A 24,658-nucleotide genomic window follows, 5' to 3' on the forward strand; every position below is an offset into this window, starting at 1 on the left:
TGTCCCCTAGCATTAGACATTTTAACTCTGGGAAGAAAATTCTTACCCTGAACCCTATCTATACATCTCATAATTTTTTAGGCTTCTCTCAAGTCTTCTCTCATCCTCCACTGCTCCAGAGAAAACAACCCAAGTTTTGCTTGTATCTCCTTACACCTCATACCCAGCATCACTGCCCCTTCATCAGGTGGTGTGAACAGGAGCATGCAGGCACATACTTTAAAGGCATTTCTGGCCCCCATATCTGCAGCTGATTGATATTCTGCTGTATCGTTTGACAGCCTTCCACAGCTCCACCGATCTTTGTATTGTCTGGAAACTTACTAACCCATCCTATCTACATTTTCCTCCAAGTCATTTATATATATCACAAACAGCAGAGATCCCAATGCAGATTCCTGCAGAATACCACTAGTCACGAACTTCCAGCCAGAAAAACACCCTTTCACCATTACGCTCTGCCTTTATGGGCAAGGCAATTCTGAATACACTTGGCCAAGTCATTGTGGATCCCATGCATTTTAATCTTCTGGAATGAACAAGTAATCTCCAGAAATGTATGCATTAACAGTAAGACAGTAAATAGAATTGTTTGAGCAAACTCAATGTTTGCCTGCTTACATAAAAGACTGGAGAAAATTAGGTCAGAAATGCTGGGAACTGCAGATGCTGGAGAATCCAAGATAACGAAGTGTGAAGCTGGATGAACACAGCAGGCCAAGCAGCATCTCAGGAGCACAAAAGCTGATTGTTTCGGGCCTAAACCCTTCATCAGAGAGCTAATGAAGGGTCCTAATGCACTTGAAATGTCACAAACTTCAATGCCTAATCCAGGAAAGTGGACTAGTGTAGATAGTAGAGATAACACAGTATGGAGCTGGAGAAGCACAGCAGACCAGGCAGCATCAGAGGAGTGTAGATAGTTGTGTATTTTTGATGGTACAGATTCAATGGGCAAAAGAGATTCAAGATTCTATGACACAAAAAATGTTCCAAAAATTTTGGAAAACACAGGGTCTGGTGAAATGGAGGAACGGAAAGAAATCAGTATTAGTACGAAATTGGTGCTAGTGAAATTGATGGGATCCAAGGCCTCCCCAGGGCCCAATAATCTACACTCCCAAATGCACAAAGAAATAGCCCTAGAAATAGTGGATGCATTGGTGGACATGTTTCAACATTCTACAGACTCTGGAACAATTTCTCTGGATTGAAGGGTAGCTAATGTAATCCTGCTGTTTAAAAACAACAGTGGAGAGAGAAAAGGGAAATATCAAACAGTCAGCTTGACATCACTAGTACAGAAAATATTGGAATCCACTATAAAAGATCTAATAGTAGAGCATTTGGACAAGAGTCAGCATAGATTTACAACAGGGAAATCTATTGCATTTTTTGAGGATGGAGAGATGATGGCCTAGTCGTATTATTGCGAGACTATTAATCCAGAGATTTAGATAATGTTACAGCTACATGGATTCAAATCCTGCACGGCAGATAGTGAAATTTGAATTCAATAAAAATTTGGAATTAGGGGGCCAATGATGAACATGACATTGTTGATTGTCAGGAAAAAACCCAGCTGGTTCACTAATGTCCTTTAGGGAAGGAAACTGTCATCTTTAACTGGATTGGCCTATCTGTTACCCCAGACCCAAAGCAATATAGCTAATTCTCAACCTTCCTTTGGGCAATTAGGGATGGGCAATGAATACTGGCTTGGCCAGCGACACCTACATCCCATGAAAATACAAGAAACAACTAGTAGATTTGAGAATGTGAGTCAGTAAATGTAGTTTACTTAGATTGTCAGAAGATCCTACAAAAGATTTGTATGAAGAATTAAAGTGCATGGGATTGGGAGTAGTGTGCTGAACTGGTTGGCAAATAGGAAACAAAGTGTAGGAATAAATTAGTCATTTTCCTAGTTGGCAGCCAGTGAATAGTGGAGTAAATAGGGATCAGTGTTTGCACCCCAGCTATTCATGATACATATTACTGATTTAGATGAGGGAACTAAATGTAATTTATCCAATTTTGTAGATGGCACATAGCTGGGTGGGACGGTGAACTGTGGGGAGGATGCAGAAATGCTTAAGCATGAATGGACGAATTGAATGAATGGACAAATGCAAATCAAATGAAGTATAATGTGGATAAATGTGATGTTAATTTGGTAACAGAGGATAAATGTCTAGTATTAGATACTTCAAAAAGCAGAAATGGCTACTGGTGGATTTAAACTAAAATGGCAGTGTGATGGGAACAAATGTGGGGGAAACAAGGGCAAAAGCAAAAGACAGAATGAAAAATAAGAAAAGTGATCGGCAGAGAATTCAAGAGCAAGAATCAAATGGGTCCACACTGCAAAATAATGCAAGGTGAACTAAGAATGGCAAAAAGACAAGCTTTAAGGCTATTATCTGAATATATTATCTGAAAAGAGCAATAGATTGGGAATGGGGAAATGCAATAAATCTGGATGTCATTGTACATCACTTGCAGCAAGTAAGCATGCAGGTGTAGCAGGTAGTGAAGAAGGCAAATGGTATGTTGACCTTTATAGCCAGAGGATTTGAGTACATAAGCATGGATATTTTGCCTCAATCCTACAGAACCTTGGTGAGACTACATGTGGGGCATTTTGTGGTGGTTATGGAGGGAGTGCAACAAAGGTTTACCAGACTGATTCCTGGGAGGACAGGACTGACAAATGAAGAGAGATTGAATCAGTTAGGACTAGATTTGGCAGGGTTTGGAAGAATAAAGGGATCTCATGAAAACCTGTAAAATCGGGGTGGACAGTGCCTCACAGCATCAAGCACTCTGTTTCAAATTCCCGCTTAGGTGACTGTCCTTGTGGAGTTTGCACATTCTCCCTGTATCTGTGTGGAGTTCCTCTGGGTGATCTAGTTTCCTCCCACAGTCCAAAGACGAGCAGGTTAGGTGGATTAGCCATGCTAATTCACACGTGGTGTTCAGGAATGTGCAGGCTAACCAGGGAAATGCAGAGTTATAGGGACTGGGCATTAGGGTGGGACTGGGTATGATGCTCTTTACAGGATCGGTCTGGACTCAAGGGCCAAATGGCCTGCTTCAATATTGTATAGATTCTATGACACATGATCTAACAGGGCAGAGTAAATGCAGGATGTATTTTCCTGTTGACCAGAGAGTCCAAAATCAGGGATACGGTGTTGGCCATTTAGGACTGAGATGAGGAGAAATTTCTTCACCCACAGAGTGGTGAGTTTGTGGAACTGTCTGCCACAGAAAGGGGTTGAAGCCAAATTATTGAATGTTTTTGTAGTGATTCGAATGAAGTGGATCACACTGACTATGATATCCTTGATTGGAGTTGTTAACCCGGGCCAAACAGGATGCCCTACCCGTCCGGTATAAACAGGGGATTCAGAATCTCCTTAGCAGAGGGGCTGATTCCAAGCTGGCTGGCTGCAGCCAGTGTAATGTGCACATGTAAATAAATTGCTTCAGAGATAATGGGAACTGCAGATGCTGGAGATTCCAAGATAATAAAATGTGAGGCTGGATGAACACAGCAGGCCAAGCAGCATCTCAGGAGCACAAAAGCTGACATTTCGGGCCTAGACCCTTCATCAGAGCCATCAGAGCTCTGATGAAGGGTCTAGGCCCGAAACGTCAGCTTTTGTGCTCCTGAGATGCTGCTTGGCCTGCTGTGTTCATCCAGCCTCACATTTTATTATCTTAAATAAATTGCTGATGGGATACCGGCCTCTGTGCAATTATTTTAGTGGCGATTGGTGAAAACAATACGTGCCTGAAGAACGTTTGTTTGCAACAGTCATCTCTGAGTTGGGGTAAGCATTTCTGGCATCATGCCTTTATTTGGGAAGCTTGACTCATTAAATCCTGCCATTGAAGATTGAGCCCAGTATGTGGAAAGAATGCATTTTATTTCCAGGCAAATGACAGTTGGACAGAAGAAAAGCAACAAGTAATCCTTCTGACTGCTCGCGGTCTTGCAGCATTTTCAGTTAGAAAGGGCTTAACTTTCCACAAAGCATTAGAGATTAGAATTTTGCAAGAGAAGACGGGTTTGGTTAAGGGATATTACGACTCCAGGCATCCTCTAAATCTGAGAGACTATTTGTTTTATTCGGCTGTTTGAGAACTCGGGTGATCCATTTCAGGATTTTTGACGAAGTTGAGATGGCTGGCAGAAGCATGTGACTTTGGGTAAACCTTGAATGAAATGTTGAGAGACTTTTTGGTGTGTGTGATTATTGACATAACCATGCAAAAGCGCCTACTAAGTGAAGCCCAACTGGACTTCAAACAGGCATTACAACTAGTTTTTTTCATTAGAAAATGCAGCATATTGAGTATGGGAGCTACATAGAATCCCAATGGAAGTAGACACCCTCACCTGTCTGACTGAGATTGGAGAAGACCACGTAAGTATAGATAATCGCAGAGCCTCTCACAGGGTATATCCTGAGCAGAGTGGCCCTAGGCCAGCCCACAGCAGAAGTCCACAACAAAGTGACTAAAATGTTCTTCAGGATCTGGCCCTGAAAGCCATTGTAGTTGCTGCAGGTATGCAGACTTGAGAAAGCAAATGAGTCCTACAAGACCTGACTTAAATAAGAAAACTTGTAGGCTGTATCTAGGAGAGTGCATACCCTGGAAAGTCCCCCGACATGTGGGTTGGAACAATTAAATTGCTTAGCAAAATCCAAATCAGAACCAATTAAAATTAGTGTTTGGTTAAATGGTCATCCAGATTTCAAGGAGATTCATACCGGCTCACCTGTATCTATGGTTTCAGAACCTGTCTTTACCAAGATTTGCTCTCGACTTCAACCCTTAAGTTTGCGCAAGACTGAGAACATACACCAGGGAACCATTGTAGATTATAGATACGACTTTGGTTGTGGTCTCTCATGAGAAGCAGTTGGTGCAGTTAGCACTTATGGTAGTAAGAAACTTGGCCCAAGACTTTTGGGGTGGAATTAATCGAAAAAGATTCACCTGGATTTACTCAACATTTTTTGATTAGAAAACGGCTGCCTCAGTGAGGTCTGAGTGAAATATCCAGGAATATTTCAGGAAAGGCAAGGGACTATCAAAGGGGTCAAAGCCATTTTACATGTTGACCAGGAAGCAATTCTGCAATTTTGTAAGGCCCACATGATGCCATTTGCCTTGCCGGCAAAAGTGGAGATAGAAATCTGGAAACTGGAAAGCAAAGGAATAATCAAACCAGTAAAATTTGCAGAATGAACAGCATCAATCATACTGATTGTGAAGCCTGATGGCTCAGTTTGCCTTTGTGGGGATTTTAAGCAAATGGTAAACTATTTCTCATGGCTGGAAAAATACCCAATCCCTCACATAGGGGACTTGTATGCAAAATTGGCAGGGTGAGTGCTGTTCTTCATGAAGCTGGTCTTGAGCCACACCTATCTGCAATTGTGACTAGATTAGGAGTCCCAGAAGTATGCCTCAGTTAATACCCATAAAGGTGTGTACCAATATATGAAACTGGCATTTGCAGTATCATCAGCCTGCGCCCTTTCCCAGTGGACCATGGAGAACATTTTACTTTAGCTACCCCAGGTTACCATTTATCTGGATGATGTGCTAATAACCAGGTAGACCAATAAAGAGCACTTGAAGACTTTAAACATAGTGCTTAAATATTTGTTCCAGGTGGGGGTACACTTTAGAAGGGTAAATATGCCTGTTCCAGTCACCCCAAGTGATCTATTTGAGTTAAAGAGTTGACAAAACCAGATTACACCCGTTGGAAGATAAAATGAGGGCCATCAAAGGTGTCCTGGCACCCATGTACCAGAGCGAAAGTCTTTCCTTGGGTTAGTGAGTTATTACAGAAAATTCATACCTAACCTGGCCTCCATCTTGGTGCCTTTACAGCTGCTATTCACAAAGGGTCAGCTTTGGAAATGGTCACATAGCTGAGAAGTAGCCTTTAGGGAAGTGAAAAAAAATCTAAGGTGTTGGCTTATGTCAATCCCAAGCAAGATGTGGTGCTCCCTGAACAGTATTGGGGTATTGTTAGCTTATCCAGTGGTACAATGGAGAGGAATGCCCAATAGCATGTGTTTTCTGGGCTTAGGCTGATGCTGAATGCAACTATGCCCAGATGGAGAAAGTTTAGAGGTCAACTTTGGTGTAAGAATGTTCCACCAGTACATTTACAGATAGGCATTTGTCATAATAACAGGGTTACTGACGGAAGACAAGGCGGTGCTGCCCATAGCTTCTGGTCAAATTCAGCGGTGGACCCTTATTCTCAGTGCTTACAAGTACAAGTTGGAATATCATCCAGGAAGCCAAGCAGCTCATGTGGATGCCATGTCCTGCCTCCTACAGGCAAATACTCCACTGGTGGTACCTCCACTGAAAGAGTCCATTCTGGTTTTAAACTTCCTGGACACCTTTTTGGTTACTGCTTATGATATCCAATGGTGGACACAAAAAGATCTTGTCCTAGCAAAACTAAACAGCTGGTGGTAATGGGGAAACAAAAGGGCCATCACAACCAGGACTGAAATCTTTTTGGACCCAACAAAACCACATCACCATAGAGGATGGCATATTACTGTGGGGAGCAAGGGTGATTGTCCCAAATAAAGGTTGCTGTCAGATACTGGCTGACCTCCACAAGTTTCCAGATGAAGAAGCCAGCAGAAGGCATGCCTGGTGGCCAAGATTGAGTGCAGACATAGCTACATTAGTGGGCCAGTGCCCGGAGTGCCAACAAGGTCAAAAATTACCATTGGTGCTGCCCCCACATTCGTGGGAAAGCAGAGAAACCCTGGAATTGGTTGTTGTCTATGCCAGTCCTTTCATGAGCTCAATGTTCTTGGTCATTGTGGATGCCCAATTAAAGTGGAAATGCAGAGTTCATTTGGTAGACTCAGGGGTGACAATAAAAAAAACCTGTGAACATCATTCGCGACACATGGACTCCTGGAAGTAATGGTTTCATTGGAATGTCAATTACCAGCAAGAAATTAGAGTATTTCCTTAAGTCAAATGGCATTCGTCACATAAGGTCAGCTCCGTCATCCAATGGTCTGGAGGAAACAGTGATCCAAATATTTATGGGAGGCTTAAAGAAACAGCCTACAGTGTCACTTGATACCAAAAACTGTCCAGTTCCTGCTCAAAAAAGGACCATCCCTTACGCAACTACAGGGATAGCTCCAGCAAAGTTGCTGATGGAGAGAAGATTCTGCACCAGATCAACCTGATGTTCCTGGACTTGGAGGTGGTGGCAGTGGTGGAATGGGGAAGAGAAACAGCAGCAGGATCGCCAATGCTGGCAATATGCCTCCTCTAAGTAAGAAAGACAATTTACTTCAGGGAATGAAGTTTGGCCTCAGATCCATGGAAGTGGGCCTGTGTGGGTGCAAAACTAGGTTGATGTGACGTCAGGTCCTGTTACAAAGTTTGTCTAGGTAAGGCAGTCTTGTACAAACATGTGGATCACCTGAAAGCTGCTACCTCACAAAAAGAGTAAGAGCTTAACATACCTAGCCCCTCAGAATAGCCTGAAGGCCTGTCAGAAACTGTGGGTTCTCCTCCTTCACCTAGTGTCAAGGAAAACTCGGAATCTGACATGGATGCAGCCTCAATACTAGTACCACCAGAAGAAGAGTGGGGGGGAGCTCTCTTGTGAGATGCCATGGACGCAAGAGTTGGGCTATGGTCTGGTATGTGCCAGCTGTGTCAGAGTCAGAGTCTGAGTCAGAGGAAGCAGACCGGGGCAAAAATGTCACAGGAAATGCTACAAGGGAAAAACCAGGCCTGCATCCCTGTATTTATGTTGGGAGAGATGTATTGATTGGAACCAGGTGGATCTTGCTGACTATGAGATCCTTGATTGAGGTTGTTAACCTAGGTCCATCAGGAATTCCCTGTCTGACCAATATAAACAGGAGATTCAGAATGTCTTTAGTTCCGGTGACTGACTCTGAGCTGGCTGGCCACAGCCAGTACTGTGCATGTCTAAATAAAAGAGTGACTTGCTAATGGTTTGCTGGCCTCTGTGCAGCTATTTTATGTGGCTAACAAGTTTTAATACAAGTCAGCATTTTTATACATGGCTTTGTTTTCTGCATAAAATGTGTGCAAAATTCACAATTCAATTTGCTCATTCACAAGAGCCTAATTGCATTACTTTACCAATAATGTTAAAAAAATATCAACGGGGATTCAGAATCTCCTCAGTTCAGGGACGACTCCAGGTTGGCTGGCCACAGCCAGTGTACTGTGCACATCTAAAAGGGTGACTTAGTGAAGGGTTACCAGCCTCTGTGCAGTTATTTTAGTTTTCAAGGAGTTCAATGTAGTTCTTAGAGCTAAAGTGATCTAATGGTATGGGGACAAAGTGGGAAGAGGGTACTGAGATGGATGAATAACAATGATCATACTGCGTGGTGAGCAGGGTCTAAGGGCTGAAGGGCCTACTACTGGTCTTATTTTCTATGTTTCTATGCCTGAAATTGAAACACATCACATTCATTTTATTCAGAGCAGGTATGTTGGACCCAATACCTGGGGGTAGGTTTCCCGATTTGTTATGGTACCAGATGGAATACCTCAAACCGTTGAACATTTAGGTGAGGAAGGATGCACTGGCTCTCCTTGTCTTTCACCCATCCACTTGGCTCGTCACAACACGGTTAATTTGAAAAGGTTCCCTTCCCTTGTTGGTATCTTTCTCTCAGGCTCAAATTAACTTATGTTTTAAAACAAGCCGATTTAACCAGGCTTTCTTAAATTAACAAAGTGAGTCTTTTAAATACTAAATGTAAATAAAAATGGTAATACAACACACATACACAAAGTTTCTTCAATTAACAAAAATGAATATGTTTTGTATTCACTCATGGGATATTGGTGTTGCTGACTAGGCCAGATTTTTTAAATTCCCATTTTTAATTGCCCAGTGGGTAGCAAAGAGTCAAACATATTGCTTTGTGAGTTGATTCAAACTTTTTTGATCTCGTTGCTTTTGGCAATGGTTGACTGTCAGCACAGAAGGGAGCGATAGTCCTTTTGTTTTCCCTACATGTGGTGCATGGGGTGTTTTATGGCTATCTCAAAGCTATGCCCTTCACAGCATGCTAGTCCATACATTAAGATGCCAGGCTACTAAAACACACAGACTACTGGTCGCAGAGAGGGTAGGAACTGCAGATGCTGGAGAATCTGACATAACAAGGTGTAGAGCTGGATGAACACAGCAGGCCAAGCAGCATCAGAGGAGCAGGAAGGCTGACTTTTCGGGCCTAGATCCTTCTTCAGAAAAAGACTATTGGTCGCAGTCAACTTTTAATCTCTTTTCTGTATATTTCTCAAAGTCTAAACACAAACATTCTGAAAAAGAGGGCTTTCTATTGAGAGGAAGAGATAGTCAGCTCCTTAATTATCTCTTCCTGTTACATTTCTCTCTATTTGAAGTTTCCCTGACACTTTTTAATTCAGTAGGTCCCACACAAGGCTTTTTTCAAATTCATTTTTTGTGGGATGTGGGCATCACTGGCTGGCCTGCATTTAATAGTCATCCCTAGTTGCTCATTAAAAGGTGGTGGTGAGCTGCGTTCTTGAAGCGCTCCAGTCCACCTGCTCTGCGATGATCTACAATGCCATTAAGGAGGGAATTCCAGAATTTTGACCCAGCAACAATAAAGGAACGGTGATATATTCCCACATCAGGATGGTGAATCCACCAGACAGTGACTTAGTTTACATCTGCAGTCATATTTAGCTGTTGCAGACTTCTTTAAAAAAAAAACTTCAGGTACTTTGGGATTCTAGTCCTTTGTCATGACAGACTGATGATAAAATTCAAATTGCAGCCTTGTATTCAGACCTTAAGTTAGATTCTACGTATATCACAGACTTGTTGAAGACAAACCTGAGAAAGTATGGACTCGGAGATAAACACAAACAAGACGGGAGCGACACTGTGGCTTAGTGGTTAGCATTGCAGCCTCACAGCACCAGGGACCCGGGTTCGATTCCAGCCTCAGGCAACTGTCTGTGCAGAGTTTGCACATTCGCCCCGTGTCTGCATGGATTTTCTCCAGGTGCTCCCGTTTCTTCCCACAGTCCAAAGATGTGCAGGCTAGGTGGATTGGCCATGCTAAATTGCCCGTAGTGTTCAGGGGTGTGTGGGTTATAGGGGGATGGGTCTGGGTGGGATGCTCCAAGGGGTGCCGTGGACTTGTTGGGCCAAAGGGCCTGTTTCCACACTGTAGGGAATCTAATCTAAAAACAGTGACCCTACCTACACAGTGAGCTCAAGTAGTGGAATTACTTCCTTCAAAGAATACAGACAGCAAAATATCCTGAAAAATTATAATCTATGAGATAGTGCATTTTTCAGAACAGTACACCAACTAAACAATGCATTTCCCAAATCTGCAATATTCTTTCATAATTACCTTCAGAGATTTTCTGGAGGCGGGAGAGCATCTGAGCCAGTTTCTGCTGACGTTCTGCAAGTTCACCACGGCCACTGAAATCCACTCGAAAAAGTGCCATGATTGAATCTATGATCTAAATTGCAAATATACAATCAAAAATATTGATTTAGAGAGCATAACTGAAAAAAGATTAGAATTGCAACACTTTTGTGTGCAGCTAAACAGAAAACAAACTCAAATTGCACTTTTCACCGTGGAGATGTGTAAATACTGACAGCTGTTAAAACAACTGGAAGGTACACAAAGGTGTTGAGCATCTGCTTTGTTAACTAACTTAACAAATTACATGGCCCTGGTATTTACACAGAGGATACAGGTGAGGCTGAAAATGGTTTAAGAACCTGTTAAGGCAGGACTTTATTCATGATTTTCATCTACATGTTTCATCTGGTAGCCAGCTCATTGAATTGCCTGATGAGTCAAAGCAGGAAGCCAGGCTGATGGTCCTTCGTGTAAGTAGGACAGAACTGAAAAATTGCAAATGCTGATTTGATTGTGAACTGTTATTGTCATATAGGAAGTTTAACAGAGGTTGAAGTCTTCATCTTCAAAAAGCAGGAAATTAGAGACCCATGACAAGAGTCAAAAGGGTGGACTGTGATCTGGGCCATGAAGGAGAAGACTTTGCCCTGAATTGGGTGGCTGCAGTATAAGCAGCTGGTGATGTGAGACTTAAGATTGGTTGGCTCGCCGAGCTGGTTTGTTGTTCCGCAGAAGTTTCATTACTTTGCTGGGTAACATCATCACCGATGAAACGTCGGTGTGTTTTCCTGCCTGGTTTTTAAACTCTGGAGTCTGTTGAGCTGGATTGCCTCACTTCCGGTTTCCCTTTGTAGTGGAGCATATATGAGGTCGAGTTCTATGTGTTTATTTACGGCTTTCTTTATGGAGTGCCAGACTTCTAGGAATTCCCGTGCCCGTCAGCTTATCCCAGGATTTTGGTGTTGTCCCAGTCAAATTGGTGCTTTTCCTTGTCCATGTGGATTGAGATGAGTGAGTATTGGTCATGTCATTTTGTAGCCAGTTGGCGTTCATGTACCCTTGTTGTTAGTTTCCTTCCTGTTTGTCCGATGTAGTGTTTATCACAGTCCCTGCAGGAGATCTTATAGATGACATTGGTCCTGTCCATGGCGGGGTGTGAGACTTTGGTTCAGGTGAGCAGTTATCAAAGGGTTGATGTGGTCACGATGCCCAGCAGTCGTAGCAGTCTTGTGGTTAGTTCTGATGTGTTCCTGATGTGGGGTAGTGTGATGAGTGTGTAGGGGTGTGTGGTATCTTCCTGATATTGTTTGTGTAGGCATTTTCTGACCCAGTTTTTTTGGATATCCATTATCCTTGAAAACCCAGAAGAGATATTTAGCTTCCTCTTGGCGTAGTTCTGCATTTCTGCAATGCGTTGTTGCCCATTTAAATAGTATTTGCACGTAGCTTCGTTTGTGTTTGTTGGGATGGTTACTGTTGAAGTTCAGTACCTCGTCCGTGTGTGTGGTTTTCCTGTGTACTTTCACTTGGAGTTTCCCATTTGTCTTGCGCTCTACCATGATATCCAGGAATGGGAGCTGTTTGTTCTTCTCTTTCTCTCTGTAAATTTTATTCCAATGAGGGTGTTGTTTATATGTTTGTGTGTCACTTCTAGTTGGGTCCATTTAACGATGACAAAGGTGTCGTCCACATAGCTTATCCATAGTTTTGGTTGGATTAGTGGAAGGGCTGTCCTTGCAGTCTTTGCATCTTTGTCTCTGCTACGAGTCTGGAGATTGATGATTCCTTGGGTGTCCCGTAAGGGCAAGTCACTGTGTGCGGGTCAGGACTACAGAGGCAAGTCGCTGTATGTTTGGCCGTTGTAAGTGAAGTGGGTAGAGAGGCACAGGTCTAGTAGTTTAAGCACATTGTCCTTGAAGATGGTTTCACTGGGATCTTGCTCTCGTTCCAGTAGTGCTGTCATTATTTCCCTTGCTAGGGGTGTATCTATTGGTGTGAATAGGGCAGTGACATCAAATGATATCATGGTCTCCTCATCATCTATCCTTATGTCTTTGATGGAGTTGAGGAATTCTTAGGTTGAGTGGATTGAGTGGGGTACTCGTTGACTAGGTGCCTGAGTCTCCTTTGTAGTTCCTTGGTTAATCTTTGTGATGGAGTGCCAGGTAGGGAGACGATGGGTCTAAGGGGTACTTCCAGCTTGTGCACTTTTGGGAGGCAGTAGAAAGCACACAAGTCGGAAGTACCCCTTAGGACTATATCCAAGTTTCCTTGGTCTTCGTTATTAGTATTCGCTTGGTTCTCAGGAGGTCACCTGGGTAAATGGCGACCTTGCAAAATGTGCTCCATTGTCCGCTGAAAAATTAAACTGGCTGCCTATACCCCAAATGGCAGTCTGATATATTGGTACAGGCCCTTATGGGTATTGTAACACACTTCTGGGAGTCCTGGTCTAAATGCAATTGCAGGTAACTTCATGTCAAGCTTATTGAAATTGAGATGCTGGATGACTGGGGTGGACATGGTCAAAAATCACATGACACCAGGTTATAGACCAACAGCTTTGTACGCACAGGTTTTCGTAGCTCAGCTCTTTCCTTGGGTGTAATGCAAGATAAAGGCTATAACACAAAATTTATAAACAGAAAGGTAACAAGCCTAAAACTGGCTGCCTCTTGTTGAGTCTTTAATCAGTTAGAATCACAGAATCCTGACAGTGTGGAAACAGGCCATTTGGCCCAACAAGTCTACACTGCCCCTCTAAAGAGCATCCCACCCAGACCCATTGTCCTACCCCTGATTTCCCATATCTAACTCACCTAACCATCCCTGGGCACTATAGCATGGCCAATACACCTAACCCGCACATCTTTGGACTGTGGGAAGAAACTGGAGCATCCAAGGGAAACCTATGCAGACATGGGGAGAATGTGCAAACTCCATGCACAATCACCTGAAGCTGAAATTGAATCTGGTTCCTAATGTTGTGAGGCAGCAGTGCTAACCACTAAGCCACCATGCCACCCCCTTAGGAAGTGAGGAAGGAAACTCCTGATTAAAATGCAAAATTCAGGTACCTCTCAAGTCATTGTCCTGAGATTATTAAAGATTTTATCAATCTAGACTAGAGGGGACATCTCAGGTCAGACACTGCATTTTAGGTGTGAGGTGGTAGAATCTATCAATATTTTAAACTGGGGTCAGGTTTTTTTTCAGCAAAACAGATTAACGAAGGACTGCCCTCCTGCCAGCTTTGCATTTAAATCCTCTATCTGAGGGACAGGGTATTTATCCAGCAATAAAAAGCAGTTTACTATTTGTTTAAAATCCCACAAGGGCAAACCAACCCACTGAGTTTTAAAATCAGTACGACCAGTGCTGCCCATTCCACAAATTTGACTGGTTTGATGATTCCTTCACTTTCCAGCCTTCTGGATCTGTAGGGCAAATGGCACAAGTCAGCCGCGTAGAATTGTGGACTAGCTTCCTGGTCAATATGCTTGATGGCCTTGGCTTCTCTGATAGTCTCTAGACTTCCCTGAAAAACCTCCGGGTATTTAATTGGAACTTCACTCAGATAACCATTTTCTAATGGAAAAATGTCGTGCCATTCTAGGTAAAACTCTCACAATGAATTTTAGGCCCAAGGCTTTTATTCCAATTACTGGTAACTGAACCAGTTGCCTTTCCGAAGAGATTAGAATCGAAGTTGTGTCCTTAATCCGTAAAGGTTCAGGAGTCCTGAGCAAACTTAAGGCCTGGAGTCTAGAGAAAATTTTATTGAAAACTAGTTTTGCGATCACTGATACGGCCTGATGCAGCCGTGCCAATGTCAATTGCTGTTAGAATCAGATAACCATTTAACCAGATGTTTATCTTGATTGGTTTTGATTTTGATGTTGCCGAGCAATTTAACTGTTCCAAACCAATGTAGGTGGACTTTCCATGGTGTGAAATCTCCTGTGCACTCCACAACACTAGACTACAATTTATCTCACTCAACTTAGGTCTTGTAGGACTCTATTCCTGTTTTAAGACTGTATACTGGCAACAACGACAATGGCTTGCCGACCCAGGTCCTGCAGAAAATTTTATCCATTTGGTGGAGGATTTGCTTTACAGTGGGCTGACTTGGAGTCCCTCTGATCAGCATTTGTCCTGAGTGAGACTATGCAATTGTCTGCACACAAGTGGTGTTCCCTAAGCTCAGTCAGACTGGAGATGATGTCTACTTCCATCAAAATACTCTGCAACACAAATGCTCCACTTTCAGCATTTGCCAATGACAAAGTGACTGTTTGAAGTCCAGTTGGGCTTTAGCCAGTAGGCATTTTTTGTGTAGCTACATCATTAATCCCAAATATCAGATAGTCCATAAGCATCTCATTACGGGTTCAATCAAGTCACGAGCTCTGCCATAGAATAACAAAGTGTAGAGCTGGATCAACACAGCAGGCCAAGCAGCATCTTAGGTGCACAAAAGCTGACATTTCAGGCCTACACTCATCATCAGAAATGGGGGAGGGGGAGAGGGTGCTGAAATAAATAGGGAGAGAGGGGGAGGTGGATCGAAGATGGATAGAGGAGAAAATAGGTGGACGGGAGACAGTCGTGTTAAAGAGATGGGGATGGAGCCAGTAAAGTTGAGTGTAGGTGGAGAGGTAGGGAGGAGGTAGGTCAATCTGGGGAGGACAGACAGATCGGGGGGGGGGGGGGGGTGGGATGAGGTTAGTAGGAAGGAAATGGGTGTGCAGCTTGAGTTGGGAGGAGGGGATGGATGAGAAGAAGAACAGGTTAGGGAGGCAGGGACAAGCTGGGCTGGTTTTGGGCTGCAGTGGGGGGAGGGGAGATATTGAAGCTTGTGAAATCCACATTGATACCATTGGGCTGCAGGCTTCCCAAGGGGAATATGAGTTGCTGTTCTTGAAACCTTCGGGTGGCATCATTGTGGCACTGCAGGAGGCCCAGGATGGACATGTCGTCTAAGGAATGGGAGAGGGAGTTGAAATGGTTCACAACTGGGAGGTGCAGTTGATTATTGTGAAGCGAGCGTAGGTGTTCTGCAAAATGGTCCCCAAGCCTCCACTTGGTTTGCCCGATGTAGAGGAAGCCACAACAGGTACAGCGGATGCAGTACACCACATTGGCGGATGTGCAGGTGAACATCTGCTTGATGTGGAAAGTCTTCCTAGGGCCTGGGCTGGGGGTGAGGGAGGAGGTGTGGGGGCAGGTGTAGCACTTCCTGCAGTTGCAGGAGAAAGTGCCGGGTGTGGTGGGGTTGGAGGGGAGTGTGGAGTGGACAAGGGAGTCATGGAGAGAGTAATACCTCTGGAAAGCACGCAAGGGTGGGGAGCGCACCATGTCTTTGGTGGCGGGGTCGGATTGCAGATGGCGGAAGTGTTGGAGGATGATGCGTTGGATCCAGAGGTTGGTGGGGTGGTATGTGAGGACAATGGGGATTCTCTTTTGGTGGTTATTGCGGGGACAGGATGTGAGGGATGAGTTGCGGGAAATATGGTCGAGGGCGTTGTCGACCACTGCGGGGGGATATTGCGGTCCTTGAAAAACGAGGACATCTGAGATGTACGGGAGTGGAATGCCTCATCCTGGGACCAGAAATGGTGGAGGTGAAGGAGTTGGGAATAGGTGATGGCATTTTTGCGGGAAGGTGGGTGGGAGGAGGGGTATTCTAGGTAGCTGTGGGAGTCGGTGGGCTTGAAAGGGATATCAGTTTCTAGGTTGTTGCCTGAGATGGAGACAGAGAGGTCCAGGAAGGTGAGGGAGGTGTTAGAGATAGTCCAGGTGAACTTGAGGTTAGGGTGGAAGGAATTGGTGAAGTGGATGAACTGTTTCAGCTCCTCTTGGGAGCATGAGGCAGTACCGAAACAGTTATCAATGTAACGGAGGAAGAGGTGGGGTTTAGGGCCAGTGTAGGTATGGAACAGGGATTGTTCCACATAACCTACAAAGAGGCAGGAATAGCTTGGGCCCATGTGGGTACCCATGGCCACCCCCTTTGTCTGTTGGAAGTGGGAGGAATCAAAAGAGAAGTTGTTGAGGGTGAGGACAGGTTCGGTTAGGCGGATGAGGGGGTCAGTAGAGGGGGGCTGTCTGGGCCTGCAGGTCAGGAAGAAGCAAAGGGCCTTTAGGCCATCTGCATGGGGAATGCGGGTGTATAGGGATTGGACGTCCACGGTGAAAATGAAGTGATGGGGACCAGGGAATTGGAAGTTCTGGAGGAAGTGGAGGGCGTGGGTGGTGTCACGGACATAGGTAGTGAGTTCCTGGACCAAGGGAGTGAAAATCGAGTCCAGATAGGTGGAGATGAGTTCAGTGGGGCAGGAGCATGCAGAGACAATGGGTCAACAAGAGCAGGCAGGTTTGTGGATTTTGGGAAGGAGATAGAAGCGGGCAGTACGGGGTTGGGGAACAATGAGGTTGGAGGCTGTGGGTGGGAGGTCACTTGAGGTGATGAGGTTGTGGATGGTTTGGGAGATGATGGTTTGGTGCTTGGGGGTGGGGTCATGATTCGGGGGCAGTAGGAGGAGGTGTTTGAGAGTTGGCGACTGGCCTCAGCAATGTAAAGGTCAGTGCGCCATACTACAACTATGCCTCCCTTGTCTGCGGGCTTTATGGTGAGGTTGGTAGTGGAGCGGAGGGCTGCATGTTCTGCAGGGCGAGAGGTTGGAGTGGGTGAGTCGGGTGGAGAGGTTAAGGCGATTGCAGTCAAAAATCTCAATATGGATTCATGTGTTTTTTGAATTACTGAGTAAAAGCAATAGCTTCTCAGAATTAGAGGAGGCTAGGGGCTGTAGTATTCCTTAACTTTGTCCATCAATTCTTGAAAAGTTTCAGTACCTTGTGCCTCAGGGAAAGTTAGGATTGAAATGACAGAAAAAGCTGCCATCCCATAGGGTGTCAGAAGAATTATTCATTATTTTTTGTCTGTCACAATGTTATTTGTATGGAAAAACACCACATTATTTTCACAGATAACAAAGTGTGAAGCTGGATGAACACAGCAGGCCAAGCAGCATCTCAGGAGCACAAAAGCTGACGCTTCGGGCCTAGACCCTTCATCAGAGATGAAGGTTCAGTTCTCTCTGATGAAGGGTCTAGGCCCGAAAAGTCAGCTTTTGTGCTCCTGAGATGCTGCTTGGTCTGCTGTGTTCATCCAGCTTCACACTTTGTTATCTTGCATTCTCCAGCATCTGCAGTTCCCATTATCACTCACACACATTCTTTTCACATACTGGGCCCAGTCCTCAATGGGATGGTCGAATAAGTCAAGATTCCCAAACAAAGGCATGATGTAAGAAATGCTTATGCCAACTCAAATACAACTGTTGCAAGCGAGTTTTATCAGGACCATGCTTTATTCCCGTTGCGCCCAATGAAATAACACCAAACAGGTCAGTATCCCGTCACGTAGTCTCCTTTTATTTGAGGATAAACAGTCCTCAATTTTAGTGCGGCCTCTTCAGAGTCAATTATGACAGTGCCAGAATCTCTGACACCCGTCTTTTTATCTGTCAGCCAGGGCTGCCTGACTAGATTAGCTTAACAGCCCATCAGGGAACTCATATTCTGAGGTCCAGCTGGATGACCTCATTATAATCACTACAGAATGCATCTTCTATTTGCTTCCAACTTTGAAGTCATGTCCAGCAGGAGCCATTTGATCATAGAATCCTTATTGTGTGGAAGCAGCCATTCAGCCCACTGAGTCCACACCAACCCTCCAAACAGCATCCCACCCAGACCCATCTCATGCCTGTAAAACACATTTTCCAAGGCCAATTAACCGAACGTGCACATCTTTGGACTGTGAGCGGAAACCAGAGCACTTGTAGGAAACCCACACAAACATGGGCAGAACGTGCAAACAGCATATAGACAGTTGCCCAAGGGTGGAACTGAGCTCAGGTTCCTGGCTCTGCAAGGTAGTAATGCTAACCACTGAACCACCGTGTTGCCCAATGGAACATAAGACAAAACGTAGAACAGTTTTTCGTAGAAATAGGCACTTCATCCCACTATGGTAGAGGTGAGCACAATTACAACATTTATAAGATATTTGGGCAGGTAAATGGATAGGACAGATTTAGAGGGATATGGCCAAATACAGGCAAATGGGTGTTCAGCTTAGAGAACCTGGTCAGCATGGATGAGTTGGGTGGAAGAGTAGTTTCCATGTTGTATGACTCTATGCCTGTGTTGACATTATATCATTCTAAACTAATCCTATCTGCCTGCATATGGTCCATTTCACTCTATACCCTGACTGTTCGTGTATTGACCAAAATGCCTCTCAAATGTTGCGAGTGTATTTGCTTTCCATCACTGGAAGTCCCTCACAGACAAGGATGACTCTCTTCCACTGTCAGAATGAGTCTGCAGGTGGCTGTACAAACCAATGCAGCTACCACAGGCTCTGTTACCCTTGGTGCAGGAAGGGGTCAGGCGAATGGGTGGTTGGGGCATTGGTGAGGCGGAATGCTCCTTTCGCTGTTTTCACCTGGCTTCCACTTTGACCCAACGGCAAGTCTTGAGGTGCTCTATGCCTTCCCAGGTGTTCCTCCTCTACTTTGGATGGTCTTGGGCCAGTGATTCCCCAGGTGTCTGTGGGAATGCCACACTTTACCAGTGAGGCCTTAAGGTATCACTGAAGCACTTCCTCGATCCACCTATGGCTCGTCTGCTATTTTGAAAATAGAAGTACAGCAGTCGTTTGGCGATTCTCATGTTGGTCATGCGGATAACATGCCTAACGCATCATAGGTGATAAAGGTGGTCAGTGCCTCGATGCTGGGGATGTTGGCCTAGTTGAGGATGCTGATGTTGGTGCATCTTTCTTCCCAGCGGATTCACAGGATTTTGCGCAGGCAATGTTGGTGGTACTGCTCCAACATCTTGAAGAGTCTTCTGTAGACAGTCCACATCTCACAGACATATAGCAGGGCAGGACCTGCTACTGTAAACCATGATCTTGGTGTCAGATCGGAAGCTGTTGTCCTGGAACATCCGTTTCCTCAGGTGGCCAAAGGCTACTCTAGCACACTGGAGGCAAAGCTGGATCTCTTGATCAATGATAACAAAGTGTGGAACTGGATGAACACAGCAGGGCAAGCAGCATCTTAGGAGCACCAAAGCTAACATTTCGGGCCTAGATCCTTCATCAGAAAAAACTTTTTCTGATGAAGGGTCTAGGCCCAAAATGTCAGCTTTTGTGCTCCTGAGATGCTGCTTGGCCTGCTGTGTTCATCCAGCTTCACACTTTGTTATCTCATTCTTCAGAATCTGCAGTTCAGATTATCTCTCGATCAATAACTGCTTTGGCCAACAGGATAATTCCAAGTTATTGGAAGTGGTCAACATTTTCTAAGGCCTCCACACGGACCTTGATGATCAGGGGTTTGCTTTACAATGGCAGGCCAGGCCTGATGGAGGACCTTTGTCTTGCTGATGTTCAGGGTGAGACCCATGCTTTCATACGACTCGATTGAGGTGCTGACAATGGTCTAGAGTACATAGAACATAGAAAGGTACAGCACAGTACAGGCCCTTCGGCCCACGATGTTGTGCCGTGGAATATTCCTCATCCAAAAATAAAATAACCTAACCTACATTCCCCTCAATTCATGTGCATGTCCAGCAGTCGCTTAAATGTCACTAATGACTCCACTTCCACGACCACCACTGGTAAACTATTCCATGCGCTCACAACTCTCTGGGTGAAGAACCTCCCTCTGACATATCCTCTATACCTTCCTCCTAACACCTTAAAACTATGACTCCTCGTGGCAGTCAATCCTGCCCTGGGGAAAAGTCTCTGGCTATCGACTCTATCCATGCCTCTCATTACCTTGTACACCTCAATCAGGTCACCTCTCTTCCTCCTTCTCTCCAGAGAGAAAAGTCCAAGCACAGTCAACCTCTCCTCGTAAGACAAGCCCTCCAGTCCAGGCAGCATCCTGGTAAACCTCCTTTGCACCCTCTCCAAAGCCTCCACATCTTTCCTATAATAGGGCAACCAGAACTGGACACAATATTCCAAGTGTGGTCTCACCAGGGTTTTGTAGAGCTGCAGCATAACCTCGTGGCTCTTAAACTCGAACAACCTTATCCACCTGGGTGGCAACTTTGTGGGAGCTATGCACTTGAACACCAAGATCCCGCTGTTCCTCCATACTGCCGTGAATTCTGCCTTTAATCCTATATTCAGCATTTAAGTTCGACCTTCCAAAATGCATCACTTCGCATTTATCCCAGTTGAACTCCATTTGCCATTTCTCAGCCCAGCTCTGCATTCTGTCAATGTCTCGCTGAAGCCTGCAATAGCCCTCGATACTATCAACGGCACCTCCAACCTTTGTGTCATCAGCAAACATACTAACCCACCCCTCAACCTCATCTAAATCATTTATAAAAACTACAAAGAGCAGAGGCCCAAGAACAGAGCCCTGCGGGACACCACTCAGCGCTGACCTCCAGGCAGAATACTTACCATCTACAAACACTCCCTACCTCCTGTCAGCCAACCAGTTCTGAATCCAGACAGCCAAATCACCCTGTATCCCATACCTCCTGACTTTATGAATGAGCCTGGGTGGGGAACCTTATCAAATGCCTTGCTGAAGTCCATGTACACCACATCCATTGCTCAACCCTCGTCAACCTGTCTCGTGGCTTCCTCAAAGAACTCAATAAGATTTGTAAGGCATGACCTGCCCCTCACAAAGCCATGCTGACTCCCTTTAATCATGCTATGCTTTTCCAAATAGTCATAAATCCTATCCCTCAGAATTCTTTCCAAAACCTTGCTGACCACAGACGTAAGACTGATTGGTCTGTAATTTCCAGGGATTTCCCCATTCCCTTTCTTGAAAAGAGGAACAACATTTGCCTCCCTCCAATCTTCCGTGGAGAGTGAGGAAGCAAAGATCTTCGCCAGCGGCTTAGCAACCTCCTTTCTCGCTTCCTGGAGCAACCCAGGATAAATCTGGTCTGGCCCTGGGGACTTATCAATCTTAATGTTTGCCAAGATTTCCAGCACATCAACTTTCTCAATCTTGATCTGTTCAAGCCTGTTTTCCTGCTCCTCAAAGTTCTCATTCACAACAAGGTCGCTTTCCTTAGTGAAAACCAAAGCAAAAAACTCATTTTGGGCTTCCCCTATCTGCTCAGACTCCACACACAAATTCCCTACACTATCCCTGATCGGCCCTACCTTCTCCCTGATCATTCTCTTATTCCTCACGTATGAGCAAAATGCCTTTGGGTTCTCCCTAATCCTTCCTGCCAAGCCTTTCTCGTGCCCCCTCCTGGCCCTCCTCAGTCCACTTTTGAGCTCGTTCCGAGCAAGCCTGTAATCCTCTAAAACTGTGCTAGACTCTTGCTTCCTCCACCTTACGTACGCTACCTTTTTCTTTTTGACAAGAAGCACCTCTGTACCTGTCATCCAAGGCTCCTTAATCTTACCCCTTCTTACCTGTCTCAGAGGAACAAATTTATACATCACTTGCAACAACTGCTCCTTAAACAGCCTCCACATGTCTGCTGTGCCCTTTCTGTGGAACAATTGCTCCCAATCTGTACTTCCCAACTCCTGCCTGATAGCATCATAGTTTCCTTTACCCCAGTTAAATATCTTCCCCTGGTAACTGCTCCTTTCCCTTTCCATGGCTATGGTAAATGTGAGGCTGTTGTGGTCACTGTCGCCAAAGTGTTCTCCCACCACGAGATCTGACACCTGTCCTGGCTCATTGCCGAGCACCAAATCCAAACTGGCCTCCCCCCTCGTCGGCCTGTCCACATCCTGAGTAAGGAAACCCTCCTGAACACACCTGACAAAAACGGCTCCATCCAAACCATCTGCACTGAGGAGGTTCCAATCTATATTGGGAAAGCTGAAGTCACCCATAACAACAACCCTGCTACGTTTGCACTTTTCAACAATCTGCCGGCCAATGTGTTCTTCGATCTCCCTACTGCTATTTGGGGGTCTGTAGAAAACCCCCAGTGAGGTGACTGCTGCCTTGCTGTTCCTAACTTCCACCCATACTGACTCAGTCGACAAACCTTCCTCGGCAACCTCAGCCCATACCACCTCAGTAGACTGTCCTCAAAGGTTCTTTCAGCCACCGTTATACTGTCCTTGACCAACAAAGCCACACCTCCCCCTCTTTTACCACCTTCCCTGAATTTAATGAAAGATCTAAACCCTGGAACCTGCAACATCCATTCCTGACCCTGCTCTATCCATGTCTCCGAAATGGCCACAACATCGAAGTCCCAGGTACCTATCCATGCTGCAAGCTCACCTACCTTACTCCGGATACTCCTGGCATTAAAGTAGACACACTTCAATCCAGCCAGCACACTCCTGTGACAGTGAGGTCCTGACCATGTCCTCCCTACGCTCATCCTCCTGTGTACTAGGATTACACCTCAGTTTCCCATCCCCCTTCTGAGCTAGTTTAAATCCACCCGAATGGCACTAACGAATTTCCCACCCAGGATATTAGTGCCCCTCTGGTTCAAGTGGAGACCATCCTGTTAGTTGAGGTCCCACCTTCCCCAGAATGAGCCCCAATTGTCCATGTACCTGAAGCCCTCCCTCCTGCACCATCCCTGCAGCCACGTGTTGAGCTGGAATCTCTCCCTGTTCTTTGCCGCGCTATCACGTGGCATGGGTAACAAACCAGAGATGACCATTCTGTTTGTTCTAGCTCTCAACTTCCACCCTAGCTCCCTGAAATCCTGCCTGACATCCCTATCCCTCTTTCTACCTATGTCGTTGGTGCCTACGTGGACCACGACTTGGGGCTGGTCACCCTCTCCCCTCAGGACCCCAAAGACACGATCCGAGACATCACGGACCCTGGCACCTGGGAGGCAACACACCAATCGTGAGTCTCTTTCGTTCCCGGCAAACCTTCTATCAGTCCCTCTAACTATTGAGTCCCCGATGACTATCACTCTCTTCCTATCCCCCCTTCCCTTTTGTGCAAGAGGGACAGACTCTGTGCCAGAGACCTGCACTCCAGTGCATGCTCCTGGTAAGTCGACCCCCCCAACAGTATCCAAAATGGTATACTTGTTTTTCAGGGAAACGACCACATCCTCTGAGATTACATATACACAAGAATCATCTGTGTACTGCAGCTCAATTGCTGGTTTGGGTGATTGTGGTTTTGGTTTGAAGGCAGCAGAGCTTGAATATTTCCCCAGGTTCTGTTAGTAAGCTCCACTAGAGCAGGGAGCTTGTCAGTGGTGAGTGAAGCATTGCAATGAAGTAGATTGAGAAGTGTTAGGACAATGACACAGCCCTGCCTGACACTGGTCCAAATGGGGAATGGATTGCTGGTGGAGCCATTTGTCATCATCATGGCTTCGTGGAGCAGGCAAAGGATGGTGGCAAACTTCATGGTGGGCAACCAAAGAAGAGAAGGACACTCCATTCTTCCCAACTGACAGTGTCAAAGGCCTTTGTAAGGCCACTCAAAGAAGGCCACATACAGAGATAAGTTCTTTTCTCTGCCTTTCTGCATAGCTATCTCGCGGTGAAAATCATGTCTATTGTGCCCCTCTGTGGCCGAAACCCACACTGTAACCCTGTAAAAGTTCCTCAGCCACAGGGACGAATCAGTTGAGGAGGACCATGGGGGAGACTTTTTCAACAGTTGACATCAGGGAGATTTCCCTGTGGTTACCATAATTGGACTTGTTCCTGTTTATGAAAAGGAATGTGCTTCTCAGAGCTCTCCTGTGATCCATGGAGGATGTTCCCATTTGTGGGTGTGTCCAGAACCAGGTGTCACAGTATGAGGAGGATTAGGAGTATACGAATTAGGACGGAAATGAGGAGACATTTCTTTACACGAAGAGTGGCGAGCCTGTGGATTTCATTACCACATGAAGTAGTTGATACAAAAACATTGAAAGTATTCCAGAGATGACTAGATATAGCACTTGGGGCAAATAGGATCAAAGGTTATGGGAAGAAAGCAGGATTAAACTATTGAGTTGGATGATCAGCCATGATTGTCAAGAATGGCGGAGCAGGCTCAAAGGGCCAAATGGCCTCCTCCTGCACCTATCTTCCACATTTCTATGTCCTCCTTCCAGATAAGACAGACAAGGGTGCGTAGCTACAGCAGGAATGTTTC

At 45.3% G+C, this 24,658-nt stretch overlaps 1 protein-coding gene across 1 annotated transcript in view; it reads right to left on the reverse strand.

Annotated features, from left to right (window-relative positions):
• The window catches only part of dmc1 (DNA meiotic recombinase 1), a 151,112-nt gene that overhangs the window by 26,105 nt on the left and 100,349 nt on the right, over positions 1–24,658 (reverse strand). Inside the window, exon 11 of the mRNA XM_048521125.1 lies at positions 10,464–10,578. Within this exon, the coding sequence (XP_048377082.1) occupies positions 10,464–10,578 (115 nt within the window). The remainder of the gene's footprint in view (positions 1–10,463; positions 10,579–24,658) is intronic.

Source organism: Stegostoma tigrinum, chromosome 38 (assembly GCF_030684315.1).
Source record: "Stegostoma tigrinum isolate sSteTig4 chromosome 38, sSteTig4.hap1, whole genome shotgun sequence".
Classification (NCBI taxonomy): Eukaryota; Metazoa; Chordata; class Chondrichthyes; order Orectolobiformes; family Stegostomatidae; genus Stegostoma; species Stegostoma tigrinum.